Below are 15,943 nucleotides of genomic sequence, written 5' to 3' on the forward strand. Positions count from 1 at the left end.
CCGTTCCCAGGAGCATGACTATTTCCAAAAAGATAATTTTACATATAATTCTTACAATTTATTCTTACAACATAGACTTCTTACAATTTATGTGGGAGAAACAAGAGTTTTTTTTATTTCCGCTATAATATAATAATAATTTAAATGCCAGTATATCCATCTGACCCCAGGAGAAAGTGATTTTTTTAATATCTAGAGTAGTAGTTAACACTAAAAATATCAAATGAAATTAACCAAAAGTGAGCCTCACTTAACCACCTAACAAATGTTTTTCATTGAAGGCATTTTTCACTGAATTTTTTACAGATAACTCGGCTAGAAATAGATTAATATAATACATCAAGGCATAAGCATAGGTGCCAACTTGTACAGCCATTGAGAAATTATTTTCGTTGTGGTAGTAATATTTATATTTTAGCCTAAAAATCTTAATTTTAAAAATTAAATCTTAATTTTTTTACGTACCATAACAAATTAATAATTCAAATCTAAGTATAAAAGATGTTTTTAGCAGCACTTATATCCATACCCGTATTAGTAAAATAACTTAATTTTTTGAAAAATTTTAATGCTGTAAGTATTATAATACTACCTCTCTCTAAATTCTTAATCAAAAAGCAATAACAGGGTTATTGCGGTCATTGAAAAATTTTACTACGAGATGAAACTATCAAGTCGGCGACGATGAAAGATTTAAAACTAATTCATATTAGATTCGTTAAGCTACGTAAATTAGTTAAAACCATATTTTTACTGTCACTTTTTTATTTCCTTCCCCAAATTGTTACCGCTTATAGTTGGTAACTTTTTACCCCCAAAACAATGATGTGAGGAATCCTTGAATCCGTAATAATGAATCATAGGAAAGGAAATTAAAATATGGGGCATTTTAAGAATCAACTAACCCACAACAAAATTACATTACCGTATGAAGTTGAACTTTGATTAAGAGATACAGGAGTTAGACAAAACTATGGAAACACGTATGTACTAACTCTATGAAAACAATCTTTCTTTTAAAAGCAAATATTTTGGGAGAGTTTACATGGGTAAATTGTTGGCACAGTTTGAAAGATCATTCTTTAAGCTTTTAGAAATGATGTTACTTTTACCCTTGCAAAAGTTCGGATCTACGAAAATGAACATTGATTTCTTTTTAGCTTTTAATGTCAGCAATTTTGAAATCATTCAACAGGATTTCAATATTGATGGTAGAATGCTTTTTTAATCATAGCAGTTTTAAAAATAAGAAGCTTTTAACTTATTACGCCATTCGGAAAATTTTACATGAGTAAAAAGGATTCCATTTCTAAAATTCTCAAAACTTCAAGCATGATCTTTCGAATTGTGCCAACAGTTTTGACATTTAAATCTTCCAAAACAATGGCTGCTAAATGAAAGATTGTTTACATTGAGTAAGTATAGAAGTGTTTCTATATTTTTTCCCCACCCCTGTATAAGTTTAGCTGTACCTGGGGATTAGTGAGCTTTGCCCAAAATGAGGTAAAGTACGTTGTGAGATATTTTGCAGAGCGTTAAACCATATTGGGGTTCAAATTGGCTGCAACTTTCCTATGGTGCTGAGTATTATCGTACTTCTGAAACTTGAAGGCACAACATTTTTTGAGCCTCCTTTAGTTTGCAACAAGTACAAGTTTACACCATATTATGGTTTTCAATTGAACCAAATTGTTTAAGAGTGTAGATCACTGTATCAGAGTTTTAAAACTTAGAAATCAAATAAAATGTTCCCAAAATTTTGTTAGAACGTTTGTTTTTGTTTAGTTTTGTTTGTTCAATCAAGCGAAAAAATAATATTAACCATTAGAATTAAAAGCAAAAGAAATGTCCATATAAAAATTAGTATTCAACCTCAGAGATCAAAATCAATCTTACCGCTTCTAATAGGGCCGATTTCATATTCCACACCCATGTTAAATTGTTTTTTCCACCAAAACCGTGTGTTATGAACTTGAGAGGGTGAGAAGGGTTTAGATTACTTTTGAGAACAGTGCTCACATCCTTGTAATCTAAAAATTGAGGTACAACCAAATTCTTTCTTGTATACAGTAAGAACTTAGTGTTTACTGTTTCTGGAGGTTCGGGAAGTGTTTTCAAGTGCTTGAAGGTACCGTCCTTGTCGAAACAGCCCAGGTCATCGTAACACACACTTTGAGCTCTCTGAAGTATGCTTGGGTGTGATCGAGAGATGCCCAATTTATGGGCTAACTTATGTAGTTTCACTTCTTCTACAGCACTTTTAGCATATTCATAAATGTTTGCATCTCCATCTAGGTCCACTTTGTCACCATGGCTAGAGCTGACCAGTAAAAAAGCTGCAAAAATAAGTATTTTACGATTTTAAAAAGGTTTTTTTTTAAAGCAAAATCCATTTTATCAGTGAATTTAAGGACAATCAATCATTGACAATCAATTACTTTTACATGTAGTCCTTTTCACGTAATTCATAATAAACAATAATGCCTATATTGCAATCTCAGTTTTTATTGCAATCTTAATGCCTATATTGCAATCTCAGTAAGAACTTTTGCCATGTAAAATCATCCAAAACGTTTGCTGCCAAAAGAAATATTGTTCACATAAAGTTAGAATGAAAGTTGTTCTATAAATTTTTCTAACCCCTGAATATTTACCCTTTGCACTCGAGAGGTGACTGTCAGTCACCACTGTCACCTGTAAATTATCCGCAACTCTGAATGTGACTTTTTTTTTCACCTTAATGCTTAGTTACCACTTCATTCAGTGATTTCCGGGTATTATAAGGTAAGTTTGTAAAAAAGACTTTCAAAATGTTAGTGGTTGCGTCCATTTTTTTAACAACTGAAAGAACTTCGAGTGCAAAGGGTTAAATGCACTAAATATTCATTACTTATGTAATGCCTTTTTCTATTTAAATAAAGTTCATTCTATAATAACTGGGCTGGGATAGCCTGGTAGGTAGGGCCCATGTCCAAGAGGTCGTGAGTTTGATCCCCACCAGCCGAAGACTACCCGTGTAATAAATGGTGACTGGTACACTTTAAATCTGCCGGGTCACAAGTCCTCAATTTGTTCATAACAAATCATACCTCTGGAGATCGTTCTCTGGTTCAGGTCAAAATTACGATCTGTGGATGAATGAATGAATATGAATGGGTCCGCTCTATAAACGGGTTGTGACATATGTGTGTGTCAAATGGTGCCACTGGAAAACAAGAAGAAGCGCACCTCTTTCGACTTAATGGTATACGGCAAGAATAACTATAACAACCTTTTTCATCGAATTTTAGGACAGAGGATTATTGATAAATTTATACAAAGAACAATCATGGTTGCGTACGTTACATTTTTTGGGACAAATCCTATGTTTCCCGTGTAAGAAAATGCCATTCCGCTGCAGAAATATTTCGTTATAGAAAATATTTGAAAATTTATTTTAAGATTGAATAAACAAGTTTAACGATCTTCAAAAAACTAAATTGATTTTTTTTTAAAAACTTTTATATAGTGATATAATTTATCTATTTCTTCCATTTATTAAGAATATTACCAAATAATAATTCTGTTTAAGCTTTATGTTCCCGAAATATTATTATATTGAAATTTTTATTAGTGAGCAATTAGGCACTATTATTATTATGTTACTTTTTTACATTGCCCTCTCTCTGATTTTTTTTTCCTTTACATTGGCTAGGTTTTAATTTTAAAAAATTTTTGGGTACTTCCATGGGTACTGCTCATTTTTATTGTACGCTCTCATTAGGCACTCATGTTTTGAGTACTGACCATACTAAAATTCGTTACAGAAAGTTTTTACGAATTATAAATCACAAGCCTGTGTAATCTGTGTTTATTACTTGATATTAAATCATTTCTTGTTTTTTTTACAGAAAAAATAGGAACAGAAAAAAAAATGCTCAAAAATAGTAAATAAATAAATTCATAAAGGTCGTCTTACTGTGAAAATATCTTTTATTAACACATTTATGAAACGTAAAGTGTTGAATAACGCATAAAACATCTGACCAATCACTGCTGTCAAACTGATACAACAGTGTCTCTAAATAACACGGTGACTGTTTGCATCTAATTTCAGCTTATTTATTTCTGGCAGCAGATCTTTAAACGAAGTGCCGCTTTCGGTTGTATTCCCCTAACTGGCTTTATTTCCGTGATTTTTAAAAATTAAAAAGTAGTAATTAATTATGCGAACAACTTAGATTTAGAACAATAAAACACCTGTGAATGATTGTTTCAGATTGAGGTATATTTTTATGGAAGCTTTTATTTATTTTATTCTAATTAACCCTTTCCCTGTCAGCGTCGCATCTCATTGGTTCTGCATTTTTGTACCCGTATGGTCCGCGTCGCATGCCAGGTAACGAAGAGAAAAATTACATCATTGAAATTGAATTCGTCGCTACTTGCACGTCTCTTTAAATCACACGATTATTTTCTAAATATTACTAAAGGAAGGTGCAACTAGCCCCACTTTCTTCTCAATTTTCGCAGTGAGATTTCCCACCTTGAATTGAAATCAAAATCATTTCGTGCTTTCTGCAATTTCGCTTTCATTAGAGTTACCGTTGCATGTCAAAATAGTTATGATGTATTCAGAGAGTGAGTCAGAGGACAGTGAATTTATTATCTCTCAGTCGGGAGATGATAGTTCTGATTTATCAAGTGAAAATTCTTTTCCGAAATATTTTTTACCCCAATTTTAATAATTATTTTATGTAGAAAATTATCGTAAACACTATAGAGTTAATAAATATGTTATCACAGTGTTTTTTTCCTCTTTTTCTTTAAGATGAAGTTTGGGTGCATTGTAGGGTAAACTGGAGATCAGTGGAAGGGACATCACATATTTCACCACCAATAGATCAAGCAAAACTCTGCTTGAGGACAAAAATATTTTGAATTTCCGAATTCAGGATCGAACATGTATTAATTTTCAGCAATAAAAAAATGCTTTTTCGGGTCTGATATTCGAAAAGAAAAATCCGACAGAGAAGGGGTTAACAGTTATTTAAATTTCAGCATACATTCATTGTGGTATAATATAATACTCCGTTAAAGGGTTAAAACTAGATCTCTTTTGCTCTAAAGAAACACAACATGCTTTAAATACTTTTTTCAAGTAGAATTTAATGAAGATTGAAAAAAAAATATTTTTACTTTTATTTAAGAATCAGTAATAATTTATAAATACAGTTAAATGAATTTATGCTAGTCCTTATATATATTATAATCTCTAACAAATCTTTCGCACTATTAGTGATTCTTAAATGCTTAATTATCAATATTTTTTTCTTAATAAGTAAAAAATTTTCTGAAACTTACCCGTAAATAAAATAGACAACATCCTGAATGCTAAAATTCTGATTAAATTATAAAGTTTGAACACGTTGGCAGCAATTGATAAAATGTGTTTTTAATCAACAAAAAATATCTTTTTTATTTCATCAAACGCAACAGGTGTTTTACTGTAGGTGATAGGCTATTTCCCAGGGTCTCTCATATTTATGATCTTTCGATTAAAGATATATTTTAAATAAACAATGTGTAGATGGATTACCAAAATATAATCAACTGGTCTTATTGTGATATCACGATATTAAGGATGATAAAATGAATCCTTGGATTAATGCTGTGAATGATAAGATATATTCACAAAAGGTCAAATATACGGGGGAGGGGGAGTACATTTTTATACATTCCAATCAATACTGGTTTTAACCCTTTAATATGAAAAATTTTCTAAGAGGTAATAAAAGTTATGATTTAAAATGAAAACAGGGTTAAACAAGAGTGGGTCGAAAAAAAAAATTTTTTTTTAATTCGGAGCTCTTTAATTCGGCAAAGTTTGCCCTTTGAAATAAAAATGAAAACGGCATCAAAAATTTAAAATCGATAAATAGTTTACGTTTTGCGCTTTGTACTGAAAATTTTTGAAAACTTGAAAAAAATCATGTTTTTTCAAACATGAATCTATGACCTTGCAGAAACACGTATGACCTTAAATACGTAATTTTATTTAAAAAAATAAAAACTTTCAAATATTTTACAGCTAATTACAACAAAATCTTTGATGCTGAAATACTCAAAGAAGGTTCAAAAACTAGAACCCCAGCTCCTTTTTTCCCAAGTGATGTAATTCTCTCAAATAAATTTTGTTCTAATTTATAGATTTTTCAAAAAAGTCATGTTCCAGTGCCAACTAACCTCACAATTTTATCATTACACTCCCAAGGCCCTGTAATCGATTTTAATTGATAATTTTGTAGGCGCTGCAGTCACAGCACAATAACGAATTATTTTCTTCCATCCATTTCATGATTTTGTAAGCCAATCTTTTCTCTTAATTTCTTCTTTAAAATCATGATTAACACTACCACAAGGCTAAGTATCAAATGATTGCAAGGTAAAAGGCCCCCCACAGGCCCGAAAGGTTTCGAACAATCAAATGACTATTACTATAAAGCATGAATCATATGATTTTAAAGTAAAAGCTAATAAAAAGAAAATTTGCAATTTCTTCAGTTGATTATTAATTAATAGCTCTTTTTTAAATTTTGTAAGAACAGTATGAACCCTCAACCATTACAAAGTTACCATCTGTTTAATTAAGTGGAATTGGTAATGGAAGGAATTACAGCGTCAGACTGGAAGAGGCCGAAAACCCAGATAGCAAAATAAGGTTTATTTTAACTCAGCAAAAACCTTTTAATGTAAACCTAAATAGGTTTATTATGCGGTTTACGTGTAAACCTTCTAACCTTAAAACGAGATTTGTGACAATCTGCTCTATTCTACGCTCATTACCCTAATCCAAAATCTTGGAAAGCAACCTTCTATATAAAAACCTTAAATCGAGGTTGACTTAGGATTTTAAACGTGAGAAAACCCTTTAATAAAACTAGTCTCAAGGTGAAAAAATCTTAAATCTAGGTAGTTATAGGGTTTCTCTTCGCAAAGTCTTGTATGCTCAAGTAAAATCCACCTTGTCTTGAAATTTTAATGGACAATGCAATTTGATCCTATCGCTAGGGTGACGTCAGCTAATGCATACCTGCCAACTTTTACTCTTTCCGAGAATGAATTTTCAGAGTGGTTGTAAAACAATAAACGAAAAACAATCTGACTCAAAAATATATTTACTATATTTTGATCCCGTTGAAATTCGCTTGCTCAATGATTATTATGCTTTTATATATTTATTGTAATTATTTATATGTAGTGGTGGTCACACTTATTTATAATTATCATTATAATTAAAAAAGTTAATTGGAATTACCTGAGTATTGCTACCACTTTAAATATGAAAATAAAATCTTCCGGTAAATCCGGAAGAGGTGGCAGGTATGTTACTGTCATTATGGACCTAAAAGACCATTTTACCTAAGAGACAATACTTTTAAAAAAGCTTTAAGAAACAAAATAATTTTTGAAACCTTTTAGGATGAAAGGTTTGAAACTGCAAGATTTTTGCGTTATTGAAAAAAGGTTTATAATAAAAACATTTTTGTGACAATAAGAAGAAAATTCCGACACAAGGTTGCCGTAAGGTTACATGCTTTCCGGGAAGGAGATTCTTTGTAAAAGGTCAAACAAAAACCCTTATTCTAATGAGTATCTCCATGGATAAAATAATGACTAGCAATAAATGAAGCCAAGGACATGAAACAATTTTTGAGAAGAGTGGAAACTCATTAAACAAATACACCTGTTTATTAAGTCAGACCTATGATAATGGCTTGTTTGAAAATGTGAACACATCTCGTGTTGAAACAAATCTATTTTTATACAGTGTTTTTACATTCCTATGAATATTTATCGAAACAGATATGCTACAAGTTTTCATAAGAGATATTGAAGAGTTTAGTTAGTTTTAGTTTTTCATCAATTCAAACATGATACTGCCTACTTACGCTTTCTGATGAAAACTATTTTGGGGTTGAAAAAAAACTATTTTAGTTGTTTTTCGAAGGCTCCGTCGTACTATGAAGTTATTCTTTTTGCGTTAATAATATGTTATTTTTATAACCGCTGTAAGTTTGCAACTGTTACTCATAACAATTAGGTCAAGTTTAGCCTGTCTAAAACCAGCTCTGTATACACTTATTTTCGAAAGAAAAAAAAACGCAAAACATATAAAAATATGGAGTAAAGCCACAGTTTTGTGAAAATATAAAACATTTTTGTGGTCTAATTTTTTAATATTCAAAAACTTACTTCAATGCAGCATTGCTTGACTTATAAAAATTTGCAAAAACTGAGAAAAAGGCAGTGATTTCTATAATTTTCATCCAGGTGGGAAAATGTGGCCAAATTGGCGATTTTTAAAGAAGTTGAATAACTTTTAAAATATTTTGGTTATTTGTCTCTTCTAAATCGCAGATATTTCTTCACGGCAAGATTATAAAAAAATAGTTTAAAATCATCGTATCGCCTCAAGCGTAAGGCACTTAAACTATGGCTTTTTTATTTTCCTTGGCGGCAGAGCTTTGAAAAGCAATGTTAATTTTACCTGTTGGCTCATACAGCCAGCTCTAAGTCTGCCACAGCTACTTTCAATTCATTCTGGAAAATGCTGCAAACTACTAGAAATGAGAAGCTATTGGTTTCTAAATGTTCCAGGAGTGAAAACGAGACGGAAAAGAGGAAAAGCTGGTAGTAAAACATTTGCAGTTATAATAGTTTCGGCTGAAACAAATAATAAAGAAATCAATTTTCTGATTTTAGTGTTCTTCTTTATTTGACATCTAAAATGGAGGAACAAAAGTTTATAAGTAAGGAGGGAATAAAAGTTTTAAAAATTCTTAAACTGACCTGTGAACTCATTTAACGATCGGAATTAACGTTTAATTAATGTTCTGAATTAAGACATTTTGTTAGAAAACAAAATATAAATTAAATGAATATAACTCATTGCAAAATTGACTACGCTGCAGTCAATATTACAAATAAAAATTTATGGTGTAAATTATAACACTAAAAATTGAAGTTTTAATGGCAATAAATCGTAATTTTAACGAAAAATTTTAAAAAAATTTTAAATAATTCATAGCATAAAATTGTGACAACTACTTACGAGACATTATTATCAATTTCTTAAATCATATACGAAGTTAACTTAGTGAAATTTCTGATAAAGGAAAATCAATACAAAACAAAAAATGAATTTAACATCATTTCTTTCAAAAAATTTATTGAGATGAAATAGCTGAATATAAATGCCCCGAAACAAATTATTATGTCTACGTTAAGCATTACTGCAATATGAATAACTTTATTAAAATAAAATGATGGAAATCGATCCATGCATTCAATCGCGCCTGGTATTGATTTTAAGCCTTCACTTTCCTTCGAGGACATGTCATCATATCAGCCATTTCCTCGAATTCCATCTGATCTGTCGGGAATTTGTTCCATCAATTTCCTTCAAATCACCATACATTAAATGATTACAAATGGTATTATTATTTCTAGAAAACAATTGCCTATAAAAACAAAGAATTATTTTCGGTGTATTAATTTTATTTACGTTACATAATATATATAGTTTTACTAGCAAGAATAAAGAATTGTTCCATTAGTTTCATACTTAACAACCGTTGTAGTGGTTTATCTATTTTTAAAGATTATTTCCGTTCTCTGCTTATATAAAAAAATGGATTTATTGATTTGCTACGAAATAATAAATTACAGTTTATATTTTACAGATATCTGAAGTACTTTTGCACAGTTATATTTTAAATTATAAATTTTCAAACAAAATTTTATTTACAAATTTTAAATTTAAAAAACGCTACTTCAAGTTAAAAAAAAGCCATTTCAAAAAAAATAAATAAATACATAAAAATTGCTGTATCTTTAAATTTCAAATTTTTAATGTATTCCATATTTCGCAGTCCCATTTTACTCGTATTTATTTATTTTTCATTTTTTTAAATACGAAGATGCAAAAATTGTGCTTTGTCCTTTTATTCAATACCGTAAAATATATGCCCACTTTTTCCGCCAACTCCTTAAAATAAAACTTTTTATTATGTCTTTAAGGTTAATATTTTTTTTACCAACCATTTTTATTTAAACTACTGAAAATCGAAACGAATACATACCTGCCAACTTTTACTCTTTCTGAGAATGGATTTTTCAAGTGGTAGTAAAACAATAACCGAAAAACAATTTTACTCAAAAATATAGTTATATTTTGACTCGGTTAAAATTCGCTATCATATAATTAGTATGCTTTTATATATTCGTTGTAATTATTTATATGTAGTGGTGGTCAAACTCATTTATAATTATTATTATAATTCAAGAAGTCTAATGGCATGACATGAGTTTCGGTACCACTTTAAAAGCGAAATTAAAATCGCCCGGGAAAACCAGAAGAGTTGGCAGCTATGCGAATATTTCGGACTGAAATATATATCTGTGGACCGGTTCTTTAGCCACCACACTCTCCGGATTTAAGCAGCATAGATTTATTTTTTTGAGGTGCACTTAAAAGTGCTCAGTACGCAATACCTGAGAATTCTGAAATGGATCTGGTTGCAAGAATTGTCTGAGCTGCTGTGGATATCCAACAAAATCCAGGAATATTTTGAGCGAGTTCGCCAATCCATGGCCTGACAGTGTAACGCATGCATCGCTAGCAATGGTGAAAACTTCCAACATCTTTTGTGATAAATCATCTACTACACATATCATCTACCACAGGGTCTTTGTGGCTCTAGAGATAGAGCACTCGCCTCCCAATATGGTGATCCGGGTTCGAATCTAAGTGATGAGTGGTTGAAACTCCTCTCCTGGATCACAAAAACCACAGTGCAGACGTAAAATTTACTCAGTGGTAGACGGATCATAGATTAGAGTCCCCTTGTCATCAGGCTAACCGTGAGAGGTTTTCGTGATTTTTTCTCTCCATGTAACACAAATGCGGGTTAGTTCCATCAAAAAGTTCTCCACGAAGGCAATTTTCTCCTAACATGATTCAGGAGGTCCCTTGTCTTCTGGATTGGGCCATGGAGTTCAAAATTGGTATTCATAAACTCAAAATTGGGTTTTGCTATTCAAGTTTGTCCATATAATCCTAGAACACACTGTATATTCTCTCTTAATATATGAGATGCAGAAAACTTATGCAATAATTTTCCAAAAAATAATTATTGGACTGATATATATAAAAATTTAAAAAAGTGTTGGGCTCTCACCAAATCATCGGATCTAATATGACTCAAAGAGAGAAAACAAGGACAAGATTGGGCAATAGTCGACCCTATGGATGGTACAAAACATAGACCTAGAAAAATGGCAATATACGAGCCAAACCGGTGGACTCTGCTTCGCTGTGGTTGTAGGCAGTTTCTAGTGGATTGCTATGTGTTTACACCTGACTGATATACATGAATAAAAAGTTATATAATAATAAAAATGAAAAGAGGCTATTTACAATATTTCTTGTATGGTATACGAATTGATAAGAAATGTGCTGCTAAATCCAATTTCATACTATGCAGAGATGCTAACTGCTCCGGATTCGACAAAATATTTTAAAAAACCGTGAAGGACTAAGATTTCCAAATTTTCGGCTAATTTTGACCACTTTTTAAAATACTCAACAATATTTAACTGTAAAAAGTGGCGCTTTACATAAAGCCTTTGAATTATTTAGAAGTGGTGTACTATAAATCGAATTTACCTAACTCCTTACTTGTAGAATATATTTGTGAAAAATGTGCCAAAAATGGAGAAGAGAAATTTCGCCTTAATTTTGTTCATTATTATCATCACAATGTTAGAAATAAATTATTTTAAGAAAATTAACGAATTATCTACTATATTCAATATTTTTGCGTGTATGGATAATGTTAAATAATTACAGTAATTTTTCCTCAAATTGTAGCAAAATAAATCAAACGACACAATTTTCAAAATAAATATAATAAACTAATACAATAACATTATTTTTTGCATCAACTTTCAGAAATTCTATGCCCTTCAGATTTCTTTGAATTTCCGAAAATTGCGCGAAACTGCCGAACTTTTGGAGGGAAAATTCAAAAACGAGTATACTCATATGTTATTACATATTATGCATCAGACAAACTGATTTCTCGCTACAGGAAACTGAAGCACCGATTTTACTCTTATATTCTTATTTTTACTATGGTAAATTTAGAATTGAACTTTTAATTAATTTTTAATTGGATTAAACTACCATTTAAAACTAAATAAATAAGTGCCAATAAAAGTTTTGAATGGTGATACCAAAAATTCTGAAGTGAAACACACCTTTAATGACGTTTTTTAGGAATCGTTAGATAATAATTTTATAACAGCGAACTAGCGAATGGTTTTAAAATAGCCGCAACCCATCATCCGGCTTTGAAATAGATATTATTATCTCATCATTTTCAGACGATAGCAGATGTTTTTGCTCCCGAAGAAATACTGAGAAAGAGAGTGAAACTACGTTTTAAAACTTTTTTCTGTTGTTTTCTGTAAAAACAACGTTTTATATTATTATTTTGTTGTCGTTATTACTTTCTTGTGTTGTAATATCCCATTTCAAGATTCCCCCCCCCCCCATTACAATGACACGTTTATTATAACAACTGATACATACAGTCCAGTTTTCGATTCTATAGACACAATGTTATTTTAACTTCCATTAGAACGTTCTCACTAAACCGTTCATTTATTTCCGTTTTATTTTATTTTATTTTTATTTTATTTTATTTTATTTTATTTTATTTTATTTCATTATTATTTTTTTTATTATTATTATTTATCTTATTTTATTCTATTTTATTTATTTATTTCATTTTTTTTAATTTTATTTTTTGACGGATTAATTTGATCAAACATTTTTCCTCCATCAACAAAAAAAGAAGAAAAGAAAAAAGTTGAGAAAAGTTTCAAAGAAATCATTTAAACCACTATTTTTTCTGATGCTATAGTATATTAAGTTTGTAACATCTTCAACTTTGACATTTTTGACGTTTAGACACTGAGAAAGGTTCTAGTTTACTGAATTGAAACCATAGTATGTCAATTTATGTACTTTCATTTGTGCTTTATTCAAGCTGTTTTTTGCTTCAGTCTTCAATTTCATTTATTTGAATGAATAAATATTATTGGCATTTTTATTTACTTACTATATGATGATCTCTTGTAATAGTGTAGTATATTTATATATATATTGGCCCATCCCTGTATGTATAGTATTTGTATGCTCCCTGTAGTATGCTTTGTATTTGTAAATTCAGCCAAAAATCAAAACTCGTATGTAAACCAAAGTAAAAAATAAATAAATTAATAAATGCTCTTTTTTTTTTTTTTTTTTTTGAAAAGAAGCAATGTAACCCCTCTTGCAGTAAAGGTGCATCTAGTTGGTAACGGTTGCCATAGTGGGCAAAAGAAGCACGGACCTTCAGAATTCATAATCAGAAGATTAAAAAATAAAAACATTCCTTTCAAACTGTCCTTTATATATATATATATATATATATATATATATATATATATATATATATATATATATATATATATATATATATATATATATATACTTACTTTTTTAGCATTCCATTTTCCCCTGTTATTTTATGTAATTTTATGTTTTGTATGTACGTTTCACGATATTTATTGTTTATCACTAATACTTTACAAAAGGGAAATTTCTTTTGACGATATCCTCCTAGAATTTTTCAAAGTTAATAATAGATCCAACTCTAAGTTGACCCCGACCCCCCCCCCCCCCCAAAAAAAAGAAAAAAAAAAAAAAAAAACGTTTGCTTTCCAAAATCTTCTAAAAATTCTCATCATATATTTGAAAATTTTTCAAATTTTACTTAGTTATTTAATAAAAATTTTGTAAACGCATTTGAAATTTCGAATATGCTTAACTATCATTTTCCACATTCTTTGAACGTGAAACTTCTTAATAAAACTTTTTGAAAACTTAAGAATGATATATCATTTTAAAACTATTAAAATTTATTTAAAAAAAATAATACTGAAAAAATTATTGTCTGTTTAAACTGCTTGGTTATTTTAATTTATTGTTTTCCGTTACACACTGATATTTAAATGCTATAAAATGAGAAATTTCCTGCCATCCATAATTAATCCAATGGATTAAGAACTAATCCAAAGGATTAGTTCTTAATCCACACATAATCCGTTTTAAACCACGAAATAAAAGAACGTGATTGCTCTTTTGTTATTAAAAGAAAATTACAGTAATATTAAAAATGTTTTATTTTCTTTTTTTTTTTATTATTGCGAAGTTACTTTATCTTCTCAAATACTGTATTTTCTCACATTTAAGAATATTTTTAAGAACTCATCGCGATTTGTGTGCTACTATGTGTTCCAGTGCCGGAATTTTATAAAGCCTGAAAGAAAGGTTCGAAAATATCTTGAAGCCCTTTAAATTTTACAGCCAACCATAAGAATTCTGAGAAATTAAATTGTAATAAATATAAGCTAAAAAATTCTCTTCACATATCATAATCCTCTGATATAAAAAATTTAAAAGCATTCTGTACTGAAACAAAAGTTATATATATTTAACATGGACACTAGAGTACCGCTTCAACAGCCATGATATTTAATTTCTGATACCGATGCCCAGCAGAGCCGCTCTCCCGTTAGTTTTTCTGCTTTCAGCTCCTAGTTTTATTAATTGTGCTCATCCTATCTCTTAGTTTTGCTTTTAAATGTGACTAATTTATATAAATAAAAAGTAAACAGACACCAGACCACGTGTATTTAAAATTACCACAAGCTACGGTTACAAACATTCATTTTTCTGTCTAGTAAAAATATTTTTGGTTCATAAATTTGGCAACGCCGATTGGTTGTCCTACCTTCAGGTGAAGGGAGAAAAAAAAAACAAATATTGATTTTCGCTCATATTCATGTACTTGGAAACACCTTGTTCTTTAAATAATTGGGACTGTACGCAGCCGAATAAATCTCATAATATTTGTCATTTTTTTTAAATCATTAAATTCGTACTGATCGTAGCTGTAAGGTCATTGTCAAAACGTGTTTCCCCTTCTTGCGTCCTACATTGCGTGAAAAACGAGTGTAGTTGCGAATTGTTGCCCTACGTAATCACAGTTTGTATATTATGTTTTATGACATTCGTGTAGGGCATGAAAACAAACTTCTTACTTGTCAATCTTTTGCTGAATGTTTAATATTGAAAAAGCAATAGTTTTGATCGAATATTTCATTTAAAAGCCACAAACTGGCACGTTTTCAAGTATATTTCAGAAGATTAAGGACTAGTGTATAATCTTACTGATAATATACAAATTTTATAAATTATTTGGAAATCATGGCTTCAGCTTTGAAACTTGGAACGTTTAGTGCCGTCATTTGTAGAAAATCGTATTCTCATGTAAAAATAAGCTCATCCACTGGCTTAAATAAATATAGGACTTATATGACAAAAACTTCTCAAGAACCGTTTTTAAATGGAAGTTCATCTGTATATGTCGAAGAAATGTATAAAGCATGGTTAAAAGATCCTGAAAGTGTCCATAAAGTAAGTTAATTTGTACACTATTTTTTTATGCAATTCAAAGAATAGTCGCGCAACGTTCTTTATAACTTTGCGCGAATTATTTGCCCATTCATGTAAAAAACATTTGGTTTTCATTAAAATCTAGTTTAAAAATTCATGTACATATTCACTAAATAACAAATGCAATCAAAAGTACAATCTAAGTTAACCAAATTCTTAATTTCAATCATAACATATTGACTTAAAAATTTACTGTAATAATTACTATGTTTAGAATTACCTATTATTCTAAATGTTATCTAAAGTGCTTGTTTCAGTGCTTATAAGTGCTAATTTTACTAATAATAAAAAAGCAGGCTATTTCTTGCCTGAATCATAGTCTAATTTATTGGA

General features: G+C 30.0%; 2 protein-coding genes across 3 annotated transcripts in view; one reads left to right on the top strand and one right to left on the bottom strand.

The window, feature by feature from the left end:
• The window catches only part of LOC107440430 (pancreatic lipase-related protein 2), a 37,015-nt gene extending 31,455 nt beyond the window's left edge, over nucleotides 1-5,560 (bottom strand). The window contains exons 1-2 of one of the 2 annotated variants that reach the window (XM_071182112.2): nucleotides 5,344-5,560; nucleotides 1,897-2,336 (exon numbers count right to left, since the gene is read on the bottom strand). In XM_071182112.2, coding sequence (XP_071038213.2) covers nucleotides 1,897-2,336; nucleotides 5,344-5,365 — 462 coding nt within the window. In that variant the 5' untranslated portion in view covers nucleotides 5,366-5,560. The remainder of the gene's footprint in view (nucleotides 1-1,896; nucleotides 2,337-5,343) is intronic. The other variant, XM_071182113.2, reaches the window with a different exon arrangement.
• Nucleotides 5,561-14,848: 9,288 nt separating this feature from the next.
• Nucleotides 14,849-15,943, top strand: part of Ogdh (oxoglutarate dehydrogenase Nc73EF) — a 32,564-nt gene continuing 31,469 nt past the window's right edge. Inside the window, exon 1 of the mRNA XM_043049259.3 lies at nucleotides 14,849-15,571. Within this exon, the coding sequence (XP_042905193.2) occupies nucleotides 15,362-15,571 (210 nt within the window). The 5' untranslated portion in view covers nucleotides 14,849-15,361. The remainder of the gene's footprint in view (nucleotides 15,572-15,943) is intronic.

The sequence above is a fragment of the Parasteatoda tepidariorum genome, chromosome 4, assembly GCF_982258835.1.
Source record: "Parasteatoda tepidariorum strain Cologne lab strain chromosome 4, Ptep-v5.0, whole genome shotgun sequence".
Classification (NCBI taxonomy): domain Eukaryota; kingdom Metazoa; phylum Arthropoda; class Arachnida; order Araneae; family Theridiidae; genus Parasteatoda; species Parasteatoda tepidariorum.